Source organism: Pleurodeles waltl, chromosome 9 (assembly GCF_031143425.1).
Source record: "Pleurodeles waltl isolate 20211129_DDA chromosome 9, aPleWal1.hap1.20221129, whole genome shotgun sequence".
Lineage (NCBI taxonomy): Eukaryota > Metazoa > Chordata > Amphibia > Caudata > Salamandridae > Pleurodeles > Pleurodeles waltl.
The window spans coordinates 881,352,041-881,377,595 of record NC_090448.1 but is presented as its reverse complement, the minus strand read 5'-3'; the positions used below and the strand labels follow the sequence as shown (position 1 = coordinate 881,377,595).

General features: G+C 44.2%; 1 protein-coding gene across 1 annotated transcript in view; it reads left to right on the top strand.

Moving 5' to 3' along the window:
* The first annotated feature begins 4,723 nt into the window (after nucleotides 1-4,723).
* TRIP11 (thyroid hormone receptor interactor 11) overlaps nucleotides 4,724-25,555 on the top strand; it is a 354,044-nt gene continuing 333,212 nt past the window's right edge. Inside the window, exon 1 of the mRNA XM_069208196.1 lies at nucleotides 4,724-5,360. Coding sequence (XP_069064297.1) covers nucleotides 5,222-5,360 — 139 coding nt within the window. The 5' untranslated portion in view covers nucleotides 4,724-5,221. The remainder of the gene's footprint in view (nucleotides 5,361-25,555) is intronic.

The following is a 25,555-nucleotide window of genomic DNA, read 5'->3' as shown; positions in this document are numbered from 1 at the left end:
GGGGCAACACAAACCATATACTCCAAAAGTGGAATGCGAACCACGAATGGACCCCAAACCTATGTGACCTTGTAGAGGGTCGCTGGGACTATTAGAAAATAGTGAGAGTTAGAAAAATAACCCTCCCCAAGACCCTGAAAAGTGAGTGCAAAGTGCACTAAAGTTCCCCTAAGGACAAAATAGTCGTGTTAGAGGAATAATGCAGGAAAGACACAAACCAGCAATGCAACAACTGTGGATTTCCAATCTAGGGTACCTGTGGAACAAGGGGACCAAGTCCAAAAGTCACAAGCAAGTCGGAGATGGGCAGATGCCCAGGAAATGCCAGCTGCGGGTGCAAAGAAGCTTCGACTGGACAGAAGAAGCTGAGGTTTCTGCAGGAACGAAAAGGGCTAGAGACTTCCCCTTTGGTGGACGGATCCCTCTCGCCTTGGAGAGTCGTGCAGAAGTGTTTTCCCGCCGGAAGGACGCCAACAAGCCTTGCTAGGCGCAAATCGTGCGTTTGGCGTTTTTGGACGCTGCTGGGGCCCAGGAGGGACCAGGAGGTCGCAAATTGGACCTGAAGAGAGAGGGGCCATCGAGCAAGACAAAGAGCCCTCACTGAAGCAGGTAGCACCCAGAGAAGTGCCAGAAACAGGCACTACGAGGATGCGTGAAACGGTGCTCGGCGAAGTTGCACAAAGGAGTCCCACGTCGCCGGAGACCAACTTAGAAAGTCGTGCAATGCAGGTTAGAGTGCCGTGGACCCAGGCTTGGCTGTGCACAGAGGATTTCCGCCGGAAGTGCACAGGGGCCGGAGTAGCTTGCAAAGTCGCGGTTCCCAGCAATGCAGCCCAGCGAGGTGAGGCAAGGACTTACCTCCACCAAACTTGGACTGAAGAGTCACTGGACTGTGGGGGTCACTTGGACAGAGTCGCTGGATTCGAGGGACCTCGCTCGTCGTGCTGAGAGGAGACCCAAGGGACCGGTAATGCAGCTTTTTGGTGCCTGCGGTTGCAGGGGGAAGATTCCGTCGACCCACGGGAGATTTCTTCTGAGCTTCTGGTGCAGAGAGGAGGCAGGCTACCCCCACAGCATGCACAAGCAGGAAAACAGTCGAGAAGGCGGCAGGATCAGCGTTACAGAGTTGCAGTAGTCGTCTTTGCTACTATGTTGCAGGTTTGCAGGCTTCCAGCGCGGTCAGCGGTCGATTCCTTATCAGAAGGTGAAGAGAGAGATGCAGAGGAACTCGGCTGAGCTCATGCATTCGTTATCTAAAGTTTCCCCAGAGACAGAGACCCTAAATAGCCAGAAAAGAGGGTTTGGCTACCTAGGAGAGAAGAGAGGATAGGCTAGCAACACCTGAAGGAGCCTATCACAAGGAGTCTCTGACGTCACCTGGTGGCACTGGCCACTCAGAGCAGTCCAGTGTGCCAGCAGCACCTCTGTTTCCAAGATGGCAGAGGTCTGGAGCACACTGGAGGAGCTCTGGGCACCTCCCAGGGGAGGTGCAGGTCAGGGGAGTGGTCACTCCCCTTTCCTTTGTCCAGTTTCGCACCAGAGCAGGGGCTAAGGGGTCCCTGAACCGGTGTAGACTGGCTTATGCAGAATTGGGCACATCTGTGCCCAACAAAGCATTTCCAGAGGCTGGGGGAGGCTACTCCTCCCCTGCCTTCACACCATTTTCCAAAGGGAGAGGGTGTCACACCCTCTCTCAGAGGAAGTTCTTTGTTCTGCCATCCTGGGCCAGGCCTGGCTGGACCCCAGGAGGGCAGATGCCTGTCTGAGGGGTTGGCAGCAGCAGCAGCTGCAGTGAAACCCCAGGAAGGGCAGTTTGGCAGTACCAGGGTCTGTGCTACAGACCACTGGGATCATGGGATTGTGCCAACTATGCCAGGATGGTATAGAGGGGGCAATTCCATGATCATAGACATGTTACATGGCCATATTCGGAGTTACCATGGTGAAGCTACATATAGGTAGTGACCTATATGTAGTGCACACGTGTAATGGTGTCCCCGCACTCACAAAGTTCAGGGAATTGGCTCTGAACAATGTGGGGGCACCTTGGCTAGTGCCAGGGTGCCCTCACACTAAGTAACTTTGCACCTAACCTTTACCAGGTAAAGGTTAGACATATAGGTGACTTATAAGTTACTTAAGTGCAGTGTAAAATGGCTGTGAAATAACGTGGACGTTATTTCACTCAGGCTGCAGTGGCAGGCCTGTGTAAGAATTGTCAGAGCTCCCTATGGGTGGCAAAAGAAATGCTGCAGCCCATAGGGATCTCCTGGAACCCCAATACCCTGGGTACCTCAGTACCATATACTAGGGAATTATAAGGGTGTTCCAGTAAGCCAATGTAAATTGGTAAAAATGGTCACTAGCCTGTCAGTGACAATTTGGAAAGAAATGAGGGAGCATACCCACTGAGGTTCTGATTAGCAGAGCCTCAGTGAGACAGTTAGTCACTACACAGGTAACACATTCAGGCACACTTATGAGCACTGGGGCCCTGGGTTACCAGGGTCCCAGTGACACATACAACTAAAACAACATATATACAGTGAAAAATGGGGGTAACATGCCAGGCAAGATGGTACTTTCCTACAGGAGGCCTTTGCGCCTCTCATGAATAAGAGAGGAATTTGAGTTCCCCAGAAGACAGAAGCAACGTTGAACCCATAACGATAATTCTTCTGGATCTAAAAAGGTACCCTCTAGTCTGGCCGACTCAACCAGATCAAAAATCCTAGTAAGTGGACCTGTAACGTCCAAAAGTTTGTCCTGACAAGAGGACCACGCTTTGTCCACTCCTTTGCGAGGATCTTTATCCTGCTTAGTAATGAAAGTCAACATTTGTTGGTCAATAGCAGGGGTAATGGTAGCCTTCTTCGGAAGTACAGGACGAGGGCATTCTGACTTCAGCTTGGATCTAGTTTGTTTATCTAGAGGCGAAAATAATTTTTGAGCCACATAGCGACCCACATGGTCAGCTGGGAACCACTCCGTAGAATAAGGATGATGAATTTGAGAGGGATCAAACATGGGGAACCCTTCTGAATCAAAAAGAGAGGGAGTAGCTGAGGCTACTTTTGATTTCTTAGGAGGAGGAATGGAAAAAGTATCATCATCGTCCTTGTCAGATATATAAGAATCTGAATCTACATCAGGCATGTCCTCATCTGTATCCTGAATGACGGGAGTAATAACAGGAAGAACATTACTTTCTTTAAATTTACGTTTTAAAGAAGATTTTGAGGCCATATTATTATACTCCTTGGCAGGAGCCTTGTGAGGAACCGCGTCCTCTGGCATGTGTGAGATGGACTCACTTTCCTTTTGCGTCCCCACACCTGGCTTTGTTGGTGGACGTTTACTGCATTCCCCGCAGTCTGGGCCGAAGATTTGGATAATAAATTTGAAAAATTGTTTTCCAGATTTTTTGATAATTTTTGTATAAAGGACGAAACTGCCTGATGGACAGAACTCCTAATGAAATTACAGAGTTCATGTCTTATGTCTTCTAACTCAGTGGAAACATCCTGTTCCATTGTGGAAGTGCCAGGTTCCATGGTAGGAAAAAATATTAATAAAACAAAAAATAAATAAGAATTATAATTAAATCAAGGTACAGAAAAACTGTAGTAAAGGGGAAAAAATGAGGCTGAAATAAAGTTACTAAAGTTACTGAAGAAAAACTTGCCAGGAAAACGAGGGTTACTCGAAGAAAAAATGGTTGGAAAAAAGCCAAACCTGTACGTCGGTAGAGGTTAGATAATGAACTAAATGCCGTATTGGCACAACGCAATGTTGTTACCAAAAGGGAAACAACTCGGAAAGTTAATTGACGGAGCGCGCACTCCTGAACAGGTCCTTCGCCTCAGGAGCAAACCGAATGACAGTTGCTGCCTGAGGCAAAAGAATGTGAGGAATGCTAGACGCGCGCGCAGAGCTCGCTAGAATGTAAACAAACCCCCGAAACGTTCAGCTCAGAACAGCGCGACCGCTGTGTCAGAACGAACGCAAATTAATAAAGAGGAATAATGTAAACTTGTGCGGCAACCTGCAGACAACATAATATGTTTTAACAACGATAGACATGTAAACATGAAAGTACCGTGTATTAAGTAAATAGAGAAAAAAACATGAGTATATGAAAAATGCAACTTATCTTGACTGCAGCAGCAAGAAAAGAGGGCTGCTTGCAGTCAAGTGACATCACAATGGCATGGCATTATTACTATTGGTTCATATGTGTTTTGTACTACGTTTTTAATCCCATTGGCTGTCTGTGTTAAGCCTTATGGGATTTGTAGTTTTTCTTGACTGCTGCTCATTTATTAAAGAGAGAAAAGAAACGCATAATAGGAGCCTCCGGTCTTGTCATAAAATTGGAGCCTCAGGTCCTGACATAAAATTCTTAAAGCCCTGCAAAAAACGTGAATCCTTTTATACATATATATCTCACACACAAAACTCACACTGATTTAAAGTACCTTTTCATATCTGAAAAATCTTATATTATGTTTGAAAGTTTGTTGTTGATTATCCTTGCAATAAGTTATTGACAGTTTCGTTATACCGGTAGAGGTTTCCCGGGGGGATGTGCTAGTTTGGTCCTTCTTTTCTGTCTACTAACGAAACGTCAATTTCTTGGTTTCGTTTGCGTTGCATAGGATGGCAGCTGGCCACGTTCCTCCAGTATCCCGGCATTCTCTCTATCCGGGACACGTCGCTCCCTGCCTGGACTACAGAGATCTGTCAATGGCTGCTGTTGAGCTGGCGGTGAGGGGGAGGAGCGAGGTACTCTAGTGATACCAGCGGCGGTCCGGACAGAAGAGGCGGAGGGAGTCGGGATTCTGGGAGCTCATCTGAAGCTGGGGCGTTGACAGCCCTCTCCCACTCACCGTGAAAGAGTTATGGGCAGCCCCTCCTCCCAAACCTCATACAACCAATGACACTTTCTGACCAGACTTTTCAGTGACAATTTGTTGTTACCCCATCTTTACACTCACCTGCGGGGTGACAGGTTCCTGCTACCACCTTCCAATCATTCTTTTCTGACGTCAGATAAATGGTGACAGCTCTTCCTTTTAGTGGATTGTTTTTAATGTTTTGATTTTGCTCCCCTAGTTTTGTGATTGTTTAATCTGTCACATGGCTACCCGTTTGTGAGGGTTTGGCTTGGGCCGCACTGCCGCTTTTCATTTCTGTCCATACTTGATCTTCAGTCTTCGCCATGTCTTCCTGGTTGGGAGGCCTAAGCTCTGGTCTCGGCCAGTCCCTTGGGCAGGTAGGCGGGAGCCTGTCCTCCATTACAGGCCAGATCTCCAACTTCACAAAAGACATCCTACTGGAGGGAACAGAGGAAGCACCAGGTAAAGACTTTCTGTTTATTCTCACAGTTGTCTCTTTGTCACTCATGTTCTTTACGCACTACGCCCTTCTCGAGGCTCAGTACTCTGCTTAAAACCATTATCTGCTGCCCTGTCTTAACCATATGCACTCTGACCTCTGTGTCCTGTTTCTCTGCCTCATCTTGTGTGCCTTACCTGGTTTCTGTGGTCTTTGGCCCAGTGACGTAATGAGACCTCAGAGGGCCCTCGTCAAGGTGAGGGGGTGGTGGCACATTTAGAGGTGGGCGAGACAACTAATTAACAGGGAGGTCAGAGCTGGCTGGGCTCTTATAGGCCATCCAAGAGCCGAGAAAATGTACGTAAATTATACAACAAACATCAGGTAAAATATGAAAAAGTCTCATAAAAATTCAAAATAGTGTACTTAACATGTGGAAGCCTTGAGATTTATGCTTCACCTTATAACAGTGCACTGGAAAGTAGCTGTTAAAAGTGATAGCTTTCAAACTTGTACCATTAGTGAAGCAAGACATGTAAAATTATTATAGAGCAACACTATAGTCCATTAAATCAAACAGTAGGTTTTTGTACAACTGGTACTCTGAGCTCACATATTTGAAAGTGATTTCATAGGCAGTAACGGAAAAAAGGATTTTTGATTAAATAAAATATTTGACTAAGATCTCACAGTTTAAGCGGGAAGCTGGGATTTATCCAGGATTCACTTTGTGCAAATCAGCCAGTTAATGGGTATCTATTTGTCTTTCCTTATGTTAAGGCTTCGTTTTTACGTCTATGCATTTTTCATATGCTCTAACTCTAACCAAAGGTGTTGGCGAGCTTTACATGAGCACCTATTACTTTACAATAGGTCCCATTCATTGTTTATAGGCAGGGCAGATTAAGTGATTTGCCCAGAATCACAGGATGTTGAGCCAACACCAAAACTCAAATCTAGACTCAGATTTACTAAGATTTGGCGCAGTGCAGCTAGACAGCTTTATGCGCTGCTTGAAATAGAGCAGTAATGGGTCATATGTACTAAAATAGGGTGCATTCCTGCTCTATCTCTGCGCTGATGCACTTGTGGCTGCTAAGTGCCAATGCAGAAAACCTTGCGCCATGGTGCAACAGTGCCTGTCTTACAGCCAGATTTGCTTTTGTGCAGGAAGGGACACCTCCCTCCACAATAACATTCCCCAGAGACATTTTCCTTTTTCTATGTGTACTGCATAGTACAGCACACGTAGAAAGAGGAAATAATGAGAAAAGGAGAAAATAAAAACCACATTGCTCCTTGTTATTCCTCACTTAGGAAGGCATAGCATTTTAACGCACTCACAGGTTTACTAGTCTTCTTAAATCTTGAAATGCACTAAATAGCATGTGTAGATGCGTGGTAACCCCCAAGCTTCACCCATGCAAGACCTTCCCCACATGTTACTCCATATTTACTATGCCACACAAGGTGGCTCTTCGTGTCATAGTAGAAAGCAATGCAAACCCTTGATAAATCTGAGCCCTGGTTCCCCAGTTTCAGCATTCTGCAGCTCAGGCCGTAACGTTACATCCTCAGTAGAGGTAGGGAGGCAAGCAGATGCCACATAGAAGCTTGGCACGTTTTGGGCTTGAGATTTCAACAGGACCTCCAGCTGAGTCAGAACAAAGCTTCAGGCTCGAGCCTGGCTTGAGCTTTCAGTGGCTTGACACATATTCCACTAACTGCCTTGCCACATATTCCACTAATTGCCTTGCCACTGTATGCTCCCTCCCCGCCGCAGCATACTAACATGTTTGGAAAAATATTTGCCTAAAAACTATTAGTCCGTTTAATGAAAGCATGAGATTCTAAATTTCTTCCTTCTAATCACTTTATTAGAACATTGCTTGAATCAGTGTACGTAAGTTACATCGCCATTAATCAGATTTCAGCTTGATCTCACATTGCGCCAGCAGCATGATTATCTAGAGAAGAATATTACCTAAAACATCACCATTCTGAAAGCTCCCTGCTAGGGTCATCCCAGGTATCATCTCAGGGTAGGGTAGGCTTGTAAATAAACAAGGTATCTCCAGCTTGAGAGCTGTATGGTTATATCCTTCGAATGCATGGTAACTAGATGTGCATACTTCAGAATAGCTCTCAAAATAACCAGCCCATTTGTTCTGCAACCATTGGCACAGTCGCTGGAGGACGAAATAAATACTTTGTTATGTTAGGTGTATTTTTATGACGTGCATATCATCCAGCAGGGTATCCTGGTACCTCAAAAAGGAGGGACAGGCCTACCTGGGGCCTATTGGAATACCCAGGTTTTCAGTTTCTTACAATATTCAAAGGCTGAGCTACTGGTTCTAATGTGCAGCGGGGCCGGTTTTTCGAGACATTAGGAGCCAGGTATGAGAAAGCGCACATGCTGGCTCTGGATCTTCAGATCCATGGGGGGGGTAGGTCAGCCAAGCTGAGGTTTCTGGTTCGGCTGTGGAAGCTGATGTGATTGTTCATGTAAATGGGTTCTAGATTGTGCGAGGCTTTGAATGTTTGAGGAGCCCGAAGAGAACACATTTGTGAACTGGGAGCAATGGAGTAATTTGAGATGTGAGAACATGTGGGGTGGGAGTTTGAGTCTGTGTTGGGCTGCTGCATTTTTTTAATGACCTGGAGTCTCGTGGTGAGATGACCGGTGATGCCGATATAGTGCTTTCCCTTCGTCCAGCTTGCTGGTGATCACAGCTTTTGTAATGATTCTTCGAGTGTTGATTGGTAGCATATTGAAACATTTTCCGAGGAGCTTAAGAGTGTGAAGCCAGGAGGATGCACCTGTGTTCATTTGCAGGTCATTGAGAGTTGACTACCTACCACTATTCCTAGGTTCCAGGCTTGGTTTGACAGATTGAGTGTCAGTGTAGTTCCGATGGGCACCATGCTGAGATGTCTTTCCGAAGAGTAAAACATTTGTCTTGTTGGAGTTGAGCTTCATACAACTGGTCTTCATCCAGTTGGAGACTTCAGACATGCAGTCAGTGAACTTGATCCAGGTGTTGTCAGAGAGCTGATCAGTCATCTGCGTACGAGATGATTCTGATTCCATGGGCCTGGGTGATGTTGGCAACCTGTGTCATGTAGATATTGAACAGCGTGGAACTGAGTGAGGATCCTTGGGGGACTCTGTAGATCAGTATGGCAGCTGCAAAGGTAGATAGGGCCAGGGTGATCTGACCGGGTGTACCCAGTGAGGACGGAGGTGACCCATCTGAGTAAAGCTCAGCCTCTGTCTGTTTCATGGAGGCATTGTATGAGGATTGGGTGGGAGTCGGGGTCGAATGTGGCTATGTGGTTGAGCAGGATGTCTGCTGCTGTGTCTCTATTATCCATAATCAGCAGGGTGGCGGCAATGAAGGTGATCTTGGTGCTGTGATTGGGCCTGAATCCTGGTTGAGAGGGATCTAGAAGGTGTTTGTAGTTGAGTTGGTCAGTCAGTTGTTTGTTGATGAGTTTTTGCCAAGACTTTACCCAAGTGGAAAAGCAAGGATATCGGCCTGTAGTTATCCAGAATCTTCAGGTCTGGTGGAAGATTTCTTCAGAAGAGATAGTGTGGTAGCATGTTTCCTGGTATCAGGAAGGTGACGGTGACAAGGGAGTTGTTGAATATTGAAGTGAGTGAGGTGCTGGTGGGCCTGACTCCCTTTGGAAAAGACGAAGTGTGGACAAGGGTCCAATTTGTCTCCCATGTGGATGGAGCACATGATGGGTGTGGTTTCTCTCAAGGTGACAGTGGATCAGCAGGTCATGGCAGTGTCTATAGTGTCCTTCTCATTGTATTGGAGGGTGATGAGGTCCCGTTGGGGAGGAAAGTCGTATAAGTTGCAAATTTTGTGGCTGAAGTAGTTGGAGAGCTGCATGCAGAGATCCTGTGATGGAGTGACAATCATGAGGCTCACAGTGGTGGAGATTAAGTCCTTCATCATGGCAAAAGTCTATTTGGCCTTGTTGGAACTGTTCTCAGTTAGTTCGGTCATCCTCTAATCCAATCAGGTGTCCAAGTTGGTTGCAGGGTTTTAGATGCTAGACTGTTAACACCGCAGGCTGAAACCCTGTGGTATGCAGGCTGCATCTTAATAGTTCTAACTATAGTTGTGCTGGTGTTGCTTCAGTTAAAACCGGTAGTGGACAGGTTATTGGAGATATTGGCAGCAGGATCACTAAATGTCATTGTAGCATGCAGGATGCACGCAGATCTCTGCAGCAGGCCATTTAACCCCTTTGTCTTAATGGATTTGGAGCACGTGTACGTGTCCTGAAATGTATTATGCACATTCAAGCATGCGAACTGCAGGTTACTCACATCATTGAAGCAAGTGCTTTACCTTCTCAGCTATCCTAATTAGGCCGACTGTGAGAACTCGTGCAGCAGTCTACAGACAGTGCATTAGCAATTTGATCTATTCTACTAAGACTGAAACCTGTGACCTGCAGGTTGCAAAGAAATGTCTAAACTTGTGAGCTAAAATAAAGGATTGGAACCAGTGACTTGAAGATCATACACTTATGCCTGCAGAATTTGCACAACTCATACTTCTCTTGCAGCACACAAAACAGTCCCTGTATCCCTAGTGCTGGAATCCTTTTTCTTACACCAGTTTATGTAGTTAATTTTGTTTCACACTTGCCTAGACAGATACATTAGAAAAACTACATAGCACAATTATAATGATTTGCTTTGTGGTAATAAACCATTGTATTATTACCCAGCTCTTTTGTTGTCATAGGAAGGATTAAAGGATATGTTTTTGTATGTAATATTCAAATCTATTAAACAAGGTTATACAGAGCTGTGTAATAGCAGTATTGAGAACCAGAGCCAACACAAGGACAAATATGCTTCTGTTCCCTATCAAAATACTTTGAGAACAATTTTTTTTTTTTGCGTATTGTAAGGGCATTAGGACTGAGATACTAGTATACATTTTAATTCTTGATATAGCTGCCTTAAATGTGGAAGTTTTCCTGCTGTGATAACGTCAGATCATAAGGGTGTTGCCTTGCAAGAGCGCTGCGGATATTTAACTGCTGATGTATCAGTTTATGCTGGGTGGGATAAAGGCTTACGTTTTAAGAGCTCTGCTGATATCTCAATATAGTGGTAACTGCATGGTGCAGTTGCATTGCGAGAGTTATAAGAGAAAAACAAATTTGGCAACACTAAGCAACAGTATCAATGCACATTTCCTAATTTACCCAAGTATAAATGCTGTTAGGTAGTGCTCATACACTAATGCACATCGTTGCCCTGATGTGCTTTCCTGTTTTTCAAAGAAAAGACCGTAACAATAGAACCAAACAAAATGTACTAGCAGAGCACAACAATTTTTTTCTTTCTTTCTTTCTTTTTTCTAAGGTATTGATAATCAAAAAGTCAAATATGACTATATAATTAGTAAATTGTGATAGACTGTCCACAATCCATAAACATTCATATATGATTAACCTCAAGCAATGTAGGTTCACATAATTTAGTATAATGAAAATGTTTATTTCAAAAATTGGTGACAATAATAAATAACATACAACACTAAACCCCTACAGTAGACAACCAATCAACATAAAAGACATAGGGGGTCATTCTGACCCTGGCGGCCGGTGACCGCCAGGGTCACCGACCACGGGAGCACCGCCAACAGGCTGGCGGTGCTCCCGAGGGCATTCTGACCGCGGCGGTTCAGCCGCGGCCAGAAAGGGTAAACCGGCGGTCTCCCGCCGGTTTACCACTGCCCTTGTGAATCCTCCATGGCTGCGGAGCACGCTCCGCAGCCATGGGGATTCTGACACCCCCTATCGCCATCCTGTAGGAACAGGATGGCGGTAGGGGGTGCCGCGGGCCCCTGGGGGCCCCGCAAAGTATTTCAGTGTCTGCTAAGCAGACACTGAAATACGTGACGGGTGCAACTGCACCCGTCGCACCCCTGCAACTACACCGGCTCAATTCTGAGCCGGCGTCCTCGTTGCAGGGGCATTTCCTCTGGGCCGGCGGGCGCTCTTTTGGAGAGCGCCCGCCGGCCCAGAGGAAATGTCTGAATGGCCGCCGCGGTCTTTTGACCGCGGTGCGGTCATTCAGCGGCGGTACCTTGGCGGACGGCCTCCGCCGTCCGCCAAGGTCAAAATGACCCCCATAATGTGAATAGATACAATAAGAGTCCATAATGTAACACAGAAATAAACTATGAGTCAAAGGACCGGATGATATTTTGTCGAATCCACATGTAACATCAGCCGACACGTGTTTCGTCCACACATTGGACTTCTTCAAGGCTGATAAATCATAATTCAACAATACAAAATCTGAAAAACAAGTCCAAAGACTAAAGAAAGGATCACAGTTAGTCAACCTGCACCAAAAGTGTGTTGGAATAGAAAAAGTGCCATGGAGAACCTACATCCCAAATTAGTCTTTGAGATTAATAAAATGATATAGTAAGTATGAGTGATAGGGATGAAATATGATATGAATGTGAAGGTGAGTCACTATTTTTAAGTATAAAAGAGAGACCTATGTAACCCCCAAAAAGAGTTTTGAAGGGAAAGTACCTTAATCTCTCCATTTACCATTTGTATCTCCAAATGATATTCAAATCTCTAAATGATAGAGAAACAGGGGAAGAGATCCAATCATCAACTGTCAAAATGTAGACCATATGTGTTACCTATATTCAAAATCTGGTACCCCACTAACCTTGGTATTGTCCTCACTAAGCTTGTTCATTGTACAAAAAAACTGCAACTGATTTTCATTTTTTTGATAATATAATTTTAGTTCATCAGCTTATAGTTGGTCCTACAAATAAATGAAAAGAACATGTATGCACATATTAGTAGCTGATACAGGCCATGTTATGGCCTTTATTTATCATATCCTTCTTATCAAAGGAACCGTAATCCAATCAAAGCAAAATATCTAAACCGTCACGATAACATGAAACCTGGTTCCCTACAAAGTACAATTTAACTCCATATAGATACATCACGTCACAAATGAAACTAACCTCTATATGTTGTTCATAGTGCTTGGCCATAACAATGTCAGGCCACAAATAGAAAGTCACATAAGAAAATGTATCGCCGATATTAAATAAAGTCATGATATGAGAGAGAATATTCAAACCTGAATCAATATCAAAGGTATAATAAAGTCAGAAAACCATATCCAAAAGAATATGTCTTGTCCATGATAGTATAAAACAGGAATGTCCCACATAACTATGTGGCCAATGAGTAATGAAAATCAATGGGGCATCCCCAAGGCAAGCTAGCCGTAACACCTTCAAAACTAACCTGTATCCTCGTAACGTTTGCATAATAGCAATCCACGTCCCGTATTGCTTCGTTGCAATACCAACGAAGGTGTGTGCATTTAAGAGAAGACGGATGTCTTCTTAAATCTGGTTGGTGTCGGCAATTTAGCCAATGCCGACCCTGAGTTTCAAACCCACAATTAGAATATTCTTATAGTAGAAAGAGAAAAGGGCCCACTACAAACATCGCGAACATGGCGGCCATCTTAGAATAGTTTGTTTTCATATTACTCAGACCTGTTATCCTATTATCAGAGAAACCTGCGAGAGTTATGTAGAAGTAAAAGTAAACAATTTTTAATTCAGGGATGTGGAATTTTATGAAATGCCTACTTGCAAATAGGAGTAGATGCTTCAGAAATCTACTTGCCCTGTAAAAAATAAATTAATTGTGCCATTTGGATCCATGTAGTGAAGTGACAAGTTTGACAGCATTCTCACGAACTCTCGATTGAGAACACTATAGGTTTGAAAGTAGTACTCAAATGTTAAGACTTTCTTCACGTGTAAAGTGTTTGAGCTTCACTGGCCTCCAAATCCACTCCTGTAGGTAGTCGGCATTCCCTTATTCGTGTCTCCCTTATGCAAAGCTTTTCATACTGTTCTATGGCACCCATCTGTTTTTCAAGTGCTTTTGGTTCACTTTAAGACCTTTCTTATGCACTCGTTTGTTTTCATGCATTTTCACTTAGTTCTTCTTCTTCTTGTAATTACCATATTCTCTACATACAATCTTGTGATGTACTTTTCTTCTTGTATCTCCCCTCGTCGTTTTAGTCTCCCTTGATTCACAATAAATACATCACAATTTTTCTTTTTAATAATAAGATATGGGTACATGGCACAATGGAGGACAAATATGTTGTAACTGCTTGGTAGTTCTAAGAGCCTTTTTTTCAGTGTCTCAGTTCAGAAATATCAGTTCATTCCAGAGGGACCGATAGAGCTTCATAGTGAGAACTCCATGAAGCTCTCAGTAATAGGAAATCTGTGCATGGGGAAAATCAGGAGAGCATGATGGATATCTCAATGCTTGGATAGCATTGCTTGGGACAGGGCAAGGAGAGCCTGCTGCAGATCCCAAGCTAGAATACTTTTATGTAGGGCAGGCCAGAATACAAGAGCGTTGTGAGGAGCTCTTTGCCTGTCTCAGTGCAAAGATAGCTGTGCGTTTGGAAGGGTGGGGTGGAACTACACTGTGAGAGATTAGTGCACGTCACAGTGATGATAAAGCTGTGTGGGGGCATGGCAGTCCAGAAGGACACTCTGAGTGCTCTGCTCAAGTCCTTGTAAGTAGGGTTAATGTGCACAGTGAAAACTTTGCATATCTCAGTGGTAAGATAAGCTATGCATCTGGCAGGGCAGGATACAAGTTCAGTGTGATAGCTTGGTCCAGGTCCCTTTTCTACGATAGCAGAGGATGGGAACACTAAAAGTGGGAGATGTTGTGAAAGTGAAGAAGGGAAGATTGGTGATTAAGGGAGAGAGTCAGTATTCAGAACCTGTAAGGGTGGTTAAAATCCTGTGTAATTCGGCTTTACTAAGTGATGGGAAGGTGTGGCATGCCAAGAGATTGGCACCGTTCAAAGGGAACTACCAGAGAGAAGCTCTGGAAACACAGTGGTGTGCCAGAAAGAAGAACGTAAGTTGGATGGAGGATATGCCCACTTATGCGAAGATGTGTCAAAAGCAGTAGCAAAAATCACATCCTATTACAACAAGGTCAGTCAAGGAGACCTTGTTATGATATGAGAGCACTGGCACCTTTTCACAACAAGCTCACCAAGGATGAGTGTGGAGAGCAATGACAACACTATCAGTGATGAAAGCAAACAAGAAATGACCAGATCAGGAAAGATAAGTATGAAACCTAAACATTTTGATGATTTGTTTTGTAGCAGTGAATAAAATGGTATAATGCAATCTTCGGTTATATGCAGTCTTAGGTTAAACAGTATGTGTTCGATGTTCAGATGTAGTTGATGCTTATTAATTATATTTTGGATATTCGTCTTCACACGTTAATATATATTACCTAGGTCAAGTTTTAAAATGATACAGCTGTATTCACGGACATTTTTTCACTCTATAAGGTGTTCAATAAATCTATTGTAAGTTAACTGTTTACATTTTTATGAGGGAAGGATGTGTTGTGTTTGTATAGGCTTGTAAGCTTATTTGATTAGATCTCATAATGTTATGAGGTCCCAGAATGTTGGTGGTAGAATGTATGATCTAATTTGAAGAATGTGGGGCAGCACTTACTGAGGAGGACTGTCAAGGAAGGTGTTAGGTTCTCCCTTGCTGGTGCAGATGGTTTTGAGCTAAGAAGAAATAAACATTTAAACTTTATAAATGTTGTGTGCATTATTGGATCCCATCACACCACCTGGCAGATCAATACTCAGGACAGACAAGCCTGTAGCTACCAAGCTTGTGAACTGCAGTCTCTGAATTCTTTGTTCTTATTTTACGTCTCAGTACCAGTTTAGGGCCCTTGGGGCTAGAGGAACATTCAGGCAGTGTGCTAACTGTAGGCACAGTATCCACTCTTGTCTTGATTCAGGAAATCTTTAAAGGTGCAAAAATGCTACACGGTCATACTTTGGCTCTACATTGTGACTTTTCTGTTCATTTGGCGGCATTTTAAAGCATTCAGCTTACAAACTGTAAGATGTTTTCCTACATTGGCCTTGACCCAAATTTACCACAGATGGTAATCCAAACACTGAGCTCTTTGGATTAAGGAAGTTATTTCCTGTCACCTTGTACAGTCAACCTCTGAGAATGTTGGCATGACATAACCATTCCGTCTTTTCAGTCAATTCCAAGATATCAAAAAGCTTTAAATGCTTGGAAGAACTCCACTGTCAATCTGCTTCCACTCTGAAGAGATGAACACTAATGCGGCACAGCAGAAGAAAATCCCTAACCACTAGTGCTAAAGCCAACTTTTTGCTCTGCTTTCCGTGGAAAGGGTTACATTGTGAAATTCCACTCTGGTCTTTCCTTGACTGTTTGGCATACTTCTCAGGATGTGCATCAACTATTCAAGTTAAACCAACACCGGGCTCTCTCACTGTTCTGAATGGAGGAAATAACATAATTTATTTATTTTCATTTTGATAAACTATGATTCAGAAGCAAAATATAATCAAACCGAAGTGTCAACATATGGAACTTTTGGCTTTAAATGTTTTTGTTCTCGATAGCTGCTACATAACATTTAACATTCTCCCAGCTTTATAAGTAGGTCTGTAGGCTTCAGGGTTCACAGCTACTGACAAGGAACAGAATGCATATGGCATCATGAGAGAGAGAGTTTTTTTTCCCTCCATGTGTACTGCTGCCAGGGACTTTGGGCTTACCTGATCAGCAAGCTTGAAATTTTTTTTACTTTTTGTCATAGCGATTTTCCTAGTAATTTATACTTAATTTTATTAAAGACATGGAGGCGAGTATTATGCTTTTCTTTTCTTATTTAATTCAGTAGCAGCAGTCAAGACAGAAAAACTACAAATCCCAAAAGGCAAATGAACGTGGCATATGGAAAGAAACATGTAGTCCATAGACACGAACCAATCACGGGCCAGAATACCCATTAATACTCATCTTGACTGTTGACAGCCCTCTTTTATCATGCGAGAGTCAGAAAGTAATAAAGAAAGGTAAAATGGAGAAAAAAATGCAAACTGCCATAACCACAGCTAAAAAGTCTTTTAAAAAGTTCACAAACTGAGACTTGGATTTGGAGAAAACGAGGACGCCTGGCTGCAGATGGTAGCACTGAAGAGCTGGAGCTGCAGGAAAGCTCAAATGGTGATGAACAGGAAGGAGGTGCTTAGGAGGAAGCCTATGAAGGAGTTGATGATGCTGCTAGGGAGGGAGAAAAAACAATTGATCAGTAAGTGTTGAGGTGGGATAATATTCGCCTCCATATCTTTAATAAACTTAAGACTTTCCTTCATGAATTACTAGGAAAATCTACATTTTATGGCAAGATCAGAGGCTCTTATTATGCTTGTTTAAAACACATTAGTCACAGTTGAAGAGGCATGTTGTACTGGTTTACAATAAAACACATTATCATTAGACCAGTCAGCCGATTTGAGAATGTCCTCGAGCCGAGAACCAGCCCAAAAAGCTTTCGAAGTCATAGCACTCCTGGAAGATTGGGCTCCAAAGGAGCAGGTGTCGATACCCGCCAAGGACATAATCCACTTTACCCAACAAGCAAGATTTGGAGAGGAATCAGGCTTAAATGGTTTCTTAACAGAAATAAGGAGTTGGGATGCTGAGGAAGATCTCAAATCGGCTGTCTTTTGTTCATATATCTTCAGACATTGACTTACACATAGTTTAGGATGATCAGGAAAATAGGGATTAAAAGACTGATGACAGATTATTCTTGGTACGTCTATGAATATTAAATAAGACATGTGATGATGTAAAATGGCGAGATAAGAAAAGATTGAAATCAACATTGACATCCCACAAAGAACGGTATTTTGTTATAGGAGGATTAAAAAACTTTACTCCCTTTAACAGACGACAGACCAGAGGATGTTTGCCAACTGGTTTTCCATTGATGTAAGGGTGAGAAGAGGAAATGGCTAACTGCTGCAAGGAAATTAATGATAAAAGTTACATCGACTGAAAGGGAATCAATATGTTTTCCCATGCACCAGCTATGCCATAAGGACCATGCTGATCTGTACGCCTTCTTTGTACCTGGAGCCCAAGAGTGTTCGATGGAGTTTGAAGCCTCTGCCGAAATAGAAGGGATTGGTTGGGAATGCCTGATAGTTTCCACGCTGAGAGGGTAAGAAGATTCTCTAGAATCAAGTTGTGAGGAAGGCTGAGGGGATTGGAGAGGAGGTCTGGAAAGGACAGGAGCAGAAAAGGGAAGTCTGTTGACAACTCCAGAAGGGAAGGGAACCACACATGGGATTTCCAAAAGGGGGCTATGAGGACCACCACTGCCAGTTGACATCTTACCTGAGCCAAAAGTCTGTTTATCATGATAAACAGAGGGAATGCGTAGTTGAGAGAGCTTGACCAATCCTGAGAGAAGTCATCGAAGGCTACCGTTAAGGGATCTGGACGCCAACTGAAGAATTGAGGCAGTTGAGACAAGACGCAAATAGATCAATCTGGAAAGGACCCCATTTCCGAAAAATAGCCCTAAAAATCTTGTGATGAAGTCTCCAATCTCTTGAATTTTAAAGATATCGAGGATGACAATCTACCACTGTATTTAGATTGCCCGGCAGGTACTTTGCATGAACCTAAATCCTTTTTAGGAGGCAACAGTCCCAAAACCCTTTTGCTAATTCTGCTAAAGGTTTGGATTTTCTGCCTCCCAAATGATTGATATAACGGACCGCTGATATGTTGTCCATCCTGAGAAGAACTGAACAACAAACTCTCTTTTGCTAGGCTTTTTATCGCGAAGGAGCCGGCAAGCATCTTTAAACAGTTGATGTGAAACAGTCGAGATTGGACCACACCAAGCTCCCCTGGTCGGCCCCTGAACAGCTTGCATTTGATTCTAATACAAGATCTGGGGCTGATGCCGTTCCAGGCGTTTAAATGGTTTATCCACCATTGTAATTCTGCGTGTGGTTCCTGATCTAGAGCGATGTCTGAGTAAGGAAAACCCTTTTGAAGATGACGTATCTTTAGTGTTTGAAGTGCTCTGTATTGAAGAGGGCCTGGAAAAATGGCCTGATTTGAAGAAGAAAGAAGGTCTACTTTCCTTGCTAAGGTTCCTATGGATATGAGCGATTTGCGCAAAGTTTGAAGAATCTCAGGTTTTATGGATTTTACTTTTGCTTAAGGAAGATGTAGAGTAGCAGAGACGGAGTCCATTAGAAAACCTAGAAACTTGTTTGTTGAACTGGAACCAGAGAAGACTTTTTGTTGTTGATGAGAAAGCTGAGAGCTGATAGAAGAGAACAAGCTAACTGGACATGAGATTGAAGAGAAAAAGGTCTTGGTTCATGATGAGGATATCGTTCAAGTAAATGATTAACCTGACTCCTTGAGCTCTGAGAAAGGCTGCAACCGGCTTCTTGAGCTTTGTGAAACACCAGGGAGTGGAAGAGAAGCTGAAAGGAAGACAGGAAAAATGAAAAGTCTGGTTTAGCCATTGAAATTGTAAGTATTTCCTGTAATCTGGATGCATGGGAACAGTAAAATATGCATCCTGTATGTCCAAAAGAACCATCCAGTCGCACTGAAGGAGATAATCCCGGAGATGCAACATGGTCTCCATTTTGAAATGGTGATAAACGACAAAATGATTGAAATACTTTAAGTTGATGACTGGGCGCATCTTTGTGTTTTTCTTTTGAACTAGAAAAACTGAATTGATGAAACCTGAAGGGTCGAGATGACAGGGGACAATTGCGTGTTTTCGAAGAAGAGACTGAATTTCTGTAGAAATTAGGTTTGTCATTTCCACAGAGAACTGAGGGAGTGTGAGGAAGCACCAACTGAACAGGCTTTGAGTAAAGCTCGATAGCATAACCTTGTACATTGTTGAAAACCCATGGATCTACAGTAATCGACTGCCATTTTGGTAGAAACAATAAAAGACGACCTCATACAGTAGAAAGGCCAGAAAGGTAACTGACCGGGTTGGGACGAGTATCTGGGACCCCTGTGGCCTTTGTTGCGGAAACCACAGCCTTTCTGTGGGTAGAACTGTGGTCTGTATTCCTGGTACGAGGTGTTGTATGCACCACGGGAACCCTGGTTGTTGTATGAGCGGGCGGCAAAGTGGTTCCTGCCTATGCCGGCCCTGGCAAAAAACCGACCCGCAAACATCTTTTTAAGAGATTGCTAGGCTTTGTCCAGCAAAGCAAAAGTTGCAACATATTTGCTAAGTTCCTTTATGAAGGAATCCCTAAAAAGGAGACGTTCCGCCTTGATGCCAGGGTCAGAAACAGCCAGATTTACAAATTGGGGTCAAGCTTGAGAAGGAGGCCTTTTCTGCGCTTGTGCGTGATTGCAGCATTGGCATTCCCCAAAAGACATATGGAACGTTGAACCCATAAAGACACATCAGCTGGGTTAATGGAAGAATTATCCAAACAAGCTGCCTCTGCGAAATCAAAAATGTGAGTCAACGGACCCAGAATGTCCAAAAGTTTATCCTGGCATGTGGACCATGCCTTATCCACACCCTTGCGGGGATCCTTACCAAACTTGGTAAAAGGGAAGGATCAATGGAAGGAGTAGTAGTTATTTTCGAGTGCAGGGAAGGACGAGGGCTCTCAGAGCATAGTTTCACCCTACTTTATTTATCCAGGGGAGCGCATTGTCTAGAAGCCACGTAATCCCCCACATGATCCACAGGAAACCATTCCGGGGAGTGTGGATGGTGTATATCATTTGGGTCAAACATAGGGACCCCTTCCATGGCAGTAATTTTTAGAGCTTTCCCCTTGCGCTTGAATCCCCTTGCGCTGAAAGTTTCGCTTTCTTAGGTGGAGGGGAAAGAGATATATCCCCGTTATCGAATCAGCTTCTTGGATGTCATCATCAGTATCAATAATATTTGATATAACAATAGGAGAAGAAATGAGCTTTGATTTTTTTTTTTTTTTACATTTGAGAGATGTTTGATTTTTTTTTTTTTAAAGACCCCCTCCCTTAAGGGAGGCCTATGAGGAGCCGCGTCCTCTGCATTCTGTGAGGAACTCTCACCAACCAATAATGCCACTTTGGGAAGTTTTTTTTGGTAATGGGCGTCTTCTGCTATCCCCTTTCAGACTGGGACAAAATCGTCTTAGATACCAAGCTTAAAACTGAATTTTCCAAAAGTTTTGAAAGTTTATCTGTTGAGGCAGAAATTGCCTGCTCCACAGAACTTTGAATAAAGTCACTTAAATTTTCCTTCATAACCTCCTCCTCCTCCTCATTCATGGCCCTAGAAATAGGAGAACTATCCATCTCCATAATAAACCGCAGGCAAACTGTGTTTTAAAAATTGTCTGGCTGGAAAGGGTTAAGTTTCCTCAGCCGGAGTTAAAACTAGCCAAGCTCCACCTGTAGGCGGAGAAAAGGGGGGGCCCAGCAAACAGGGAAGGCACACAAACAAAAGGAAACCTTCCGGCGTAAGGAAACGTCAGCAGCAGGCTGAAACGACAGAGAAAGCTGAGCGGTAACGTAAACCGTGAGGAGCAGGCAAAAGAACTCAACGTTCCTCCCAACCGTTGTCGAAAATGGTGACTGCAGTGAGAGGAACATCGAAGTTTCTAAGAGATGAAGCACGCGAGAGGGAGGCGCGTTGAGAAGTGCGGCTGCAAGCCGTTCTGGGAGAAATGCTAACCACAATAAGCGTGAGATGGGAAACGCTCATAAAGTTAAACAGTATATTTACATATAATAATGAAAAAAGATATACTTATCTTGACTGCGAGCAGCAAAAAAGAGGGCTGTTCACAGTCAAGATGAGTATTAAGGGTTATTCTGGCCTGTGATTGTTGCATACCTGTTGACTACATGTTTCTTCCCATTGGCCACGTTCGTTTTCCTTTTGGGATTTGTAGTTTTTCTGTCTTGGCTGCTGCTATTGAATGAAACAAGAAAAGAAAAGCATAATAGAAGCCTTCTATCTTGCCATAAAATTATTTTTAGTGCTGAGTCCTGATTTCCTTGGAGCAGCCTTACTCTTGCCTACTTTAAGCTGTCTTTTAAGACATTTTGTTACTCTTGGACTAGCTACCAGATTCAGCAATCTTTGTTATCACAGGCACTGTTTCCATTCATGGTGTTTCATGCTACACCCTAATACATTGGAGTTGTTGTCTTGATTTGCTTCTGTTGAACTGATTACACTAAGAAACCTGACAGCAGTAAATTATAAGGCTAAAGGCCTAAGTGGCAACAGGGCAATTGAAGGCATGTAGGTAGATTGCCACAAAGTAACCGCCATCAGACTGCTGCTGGGAGACTCAAAGCTGTAAAGTGGGGAGGGTAAAAAGAGAGTTAAGTTCAATACGTTAAAGGAGTTAAGGAGGTTTATTAATGACCAAACATTGTCCGCATTGGGAACCTGCACCTATCTCCAGTGTTTTGATAAGAACTGGGAGGAGTAAAATACCTGCTATTTTACAGCTAGCCACGGTCTAATATTTTTAGGTATCGCCTAACCAGGGCATGCACTGTCTCTTCGAGACTATCGTAATCTTACAGTGAGCTTAAAGCCCACCCGTTGCTCCCCATTTGTTGGCTTGCATGGCCGTGATCTTTACAGCCTTGTAATTGGTCACTGCAAGTCTAGCATCATTTTGGTTCCTGTCTGTGGAGCAGGGACAAAGCACAGATTGATTCAGCTTATTTTGTGCCCGTCCGCTGCTCTAGGCATGAGTGCGGTACTACTTTTTAACTTCTAGGGCCCTGCAAATAGAAGGTGGGCCCATTAGGACAAACAAAATTGCAAAGTTTTATTTTCTATAGTTAACTCGCTTCTCTTATTTTCCCAAGTCTTTGCGATCAAGTTTTTTCTTTTTTTTTTGCTTGTGGGCACTGTTCATGAAAGATGGGGATTACCTTATCCTGAATGTTGCAAAGCGACATTGTTTATTTCTTATGTGTAATAATCGTGCAGTACACCCCAATCCACCTCACTCCCAGTCCAATCCATGTCAATCCACCCTACCACACCCACACCAATCCACCCCACTCAGTCCAATCCTCCACACAATCTAATCCAACCCAGACCAGACCAGTCCAATTCAATCCACCCCTCTTCAATCCAAACTAGTCACCCCAATCCAGTCCTCCCAACCCACCCAGATCTGACCCTCTCCAATCTAAAACAATATTCCCACTCTCATCTAATCCACTTCAATCTAAAACAATCTGTCCTAATCCATTCTGCCCCACTCCAATCCAAAAGAATCTGCCTCACTCCAGTCCAAATGGATCTGCCCCACACCAACCCAGAGCAATCTGCCTCACTGCAATAAAAACACTCTGCACCGCTCCAATCTAAAACAGTCTGTCGCACTCCAGTCCAAAACAATGTACTCCATTCCAGTCTGTCCTATTCCAATTCAAAACAATCTGCCCCACTCCAATCCAATACTTACAAACCACAGAGGGTAACCCAAAAACCTGACCGGGCTGGGTAGAAGATAATCATTACATACAACAATGCCCTAACGGGGAGAGACCGACAAATTATTTATACATCATAAAACAACATAGGTGAAAGCAAAAAAGCTATTTATTCATATAAATATATATATTCATTTATTTACTTATACATAAATAACAATTTACTATATTCATCCTAAAAGGACAGCCCATCTGGTAAAACAACACACCCAGGGACGGATAGTGTGAGAAAAGGTGCTCGTGATAGATAGAAAGGAGAATAATACATATTCCAATGAATCAAAAACCTATACAAAAAACATTAAAAACAGTCGGTTGGTTCTTTTTCGTTTGCTGCATTAACTCCATTTCAAATCCTCAGAGAGTCTAAATCAATGCCTTCAAGCCTCCAAAGATTTTATGCAGAAACCAATCCAGACTATGATATATCCATCGACGTTTCGACCACTCTATATCTTGGGCCAAATCCCAGTTCCAAAGTGGGTCTTCTTCAGGGCTAATACGATGGGAGTCCCATAAATATATCCTCTGACTTCTTCACTTCTTTTACTTGTCTATTTATGAGGAGATCAAGTCTGATTTCAAAATATCATTCCTCCTCATGTACCAAGTCACCCGTCAATTCCAATGCATTCTTCATTCATATGTGAGCCTTCGAAAGACTGAGCGTTCACCAAGCAAAAAGCACTCGGTCGCACCCTAATCCAATCTGCCATACTCAAGTCTGCCCCACACCAATCTAAAACAATCTACCCCATTCCAATCTGCTCCATACCAATTCAACACAATCTGCCCCACACCAATCCAAAACAATCTGTCCCACTCCAGTTTGCCCCACTCCAGTTGGCCACATTCCCATCTCCCCCACTCAAATCCAAAACACTCTGTCCCACGCCCCTCCAAAACATTGTATCACTCCAATCCACCCCACTAAATCCGCTACGCTCTCATCCAAAACAATCGCCCATCTCCAGTCTGCTCCACTCTCTAATCCAATCCATCTCACCCAATCCAATCTGCCCTAATCCGATCCACCACAATTCCCCCACTCCAATCCAAAACAGCCTGCCCCACTCCAATCCAAAACAGCCTGCCCCACTCCAATCCAAAACAGCCTGCCCCACTCCAATCCAAAACAGCCTGCCCCACTCCAATCCAAAACAGCCTGCCCCACTCCAATCCAAAACAGCCTGCCCCACTCCAATCCAAAACAGCCTGCCCCACTCCAATCCAAAACAACCTGCCCCACTCCAATCCAAAACAACCTGCCCCACTCCAATCCAAAACAACATGCCCCACTTCAATCCAAAACAACATGCCCCACTCCAATCCAAAACAACCTGCCCCACTCCAATCCAAAACAACTTGCCTCACTCCAATCGAAAACAATCTGCCCCATGCCAATACAAAATAATCTGCCCCACTCCAGTAAAACTCTACTCTAATCCAAAACAATCTGTCCCACTCCAGTTTGCCCCACTCCAATTGGCCAAATTCCAATCTGCCCCACTCAGATCCAAAACACTCTGCCCCACGCCAATCCAAAACATTGGGGGTCATTACAACTTTGGCGGGCAGCTACCGCCGCCCGCCAAGCTGTAACCGTCGGGCTGCCGCACTCCTGCGGTGACCATTTAGACATCCCCGCTGGGCCGGCGGGGATGTGGGCCGCAACATGGGAGCCGGCTCCAAATGGAGCCAGCGGTGTTGCGGCCGTACGACGGGTGCAGTTGCACCCGTCGCACTTTTCACTGTTTGCGTAGCAGACAGTGAAAAGCCGCATGGGGCCCTGTCAGGGGCCCCCTGCACTGTCCTGTCAGGGGCCCCACGACTCCCCGTACCGCCAGCCTTTTCCTGGCGGTTCATACCGCCAGAAAAAGGCTGGCGGTCGAAGACTCGTAATCCCCTTGGCAGCGCTGCAAGCAGCGCTGCCCAGGCGGATTATCAACGTCGCGGTCGTGATAGGCCAGGAAGCACCGCCAGCCTGTTGGCGGTGCTTCTGTGATTTTAGCCCTGGCGGTCTAAATGACCCCCATTGTCTCACTCCAATCCACCCCACTCAATCTGCTACCCTCTCATCCAAAACAATCTGCCCAACTCCAATCCGCTCCACTCTCTAATCCTATCCATCTCACCCAATCCAATCCGCCCTACTCCACTCCAATCCACCACAGTTCCACCACTCCAGTCCAAAACAATTTCCCCCTCTCCAGTCCAAAACAATTTGCCCCACTCGAATCCAACACTATCTGCCCCATGCCAGGACAAAATAATCTGCCCCACTCCAGTAAAAACAATCTGACTCATGCCAATCCTACACAATGTGCCCCATGCCAATCCCAAAAAATCAGTCACACTGCAAAACAGTCTGTCCCGCTCTTAAACAAAGAACCCCACTCCAATCTTCCCCATTCCAGTCTAAAACAATATGCCTCTCTCCAATCAGCCCCACTCCAATCCAAAACATCTGCCCCACTCCAGTCCAAAACAATCTACCCCTCTCCAATCTTCCCCACTGGAATTCAAAACAACCTGCCCCACTCCAATCCAGAACAACCTGCCCACTCCAATCCAAAACAATCTGCCTCGCGCCAATCCAAAACAATCTGCTCCACTTAAAAACAATCTGCCCCACTCTAAGTTGCCCCACTGCAGTCTGCCCCACTCCAGTCCAAAACAATATGCCCCACTCCAGTCTGCTCCATTTCATTCTAAAACAATCTGTCCCTCTGCAA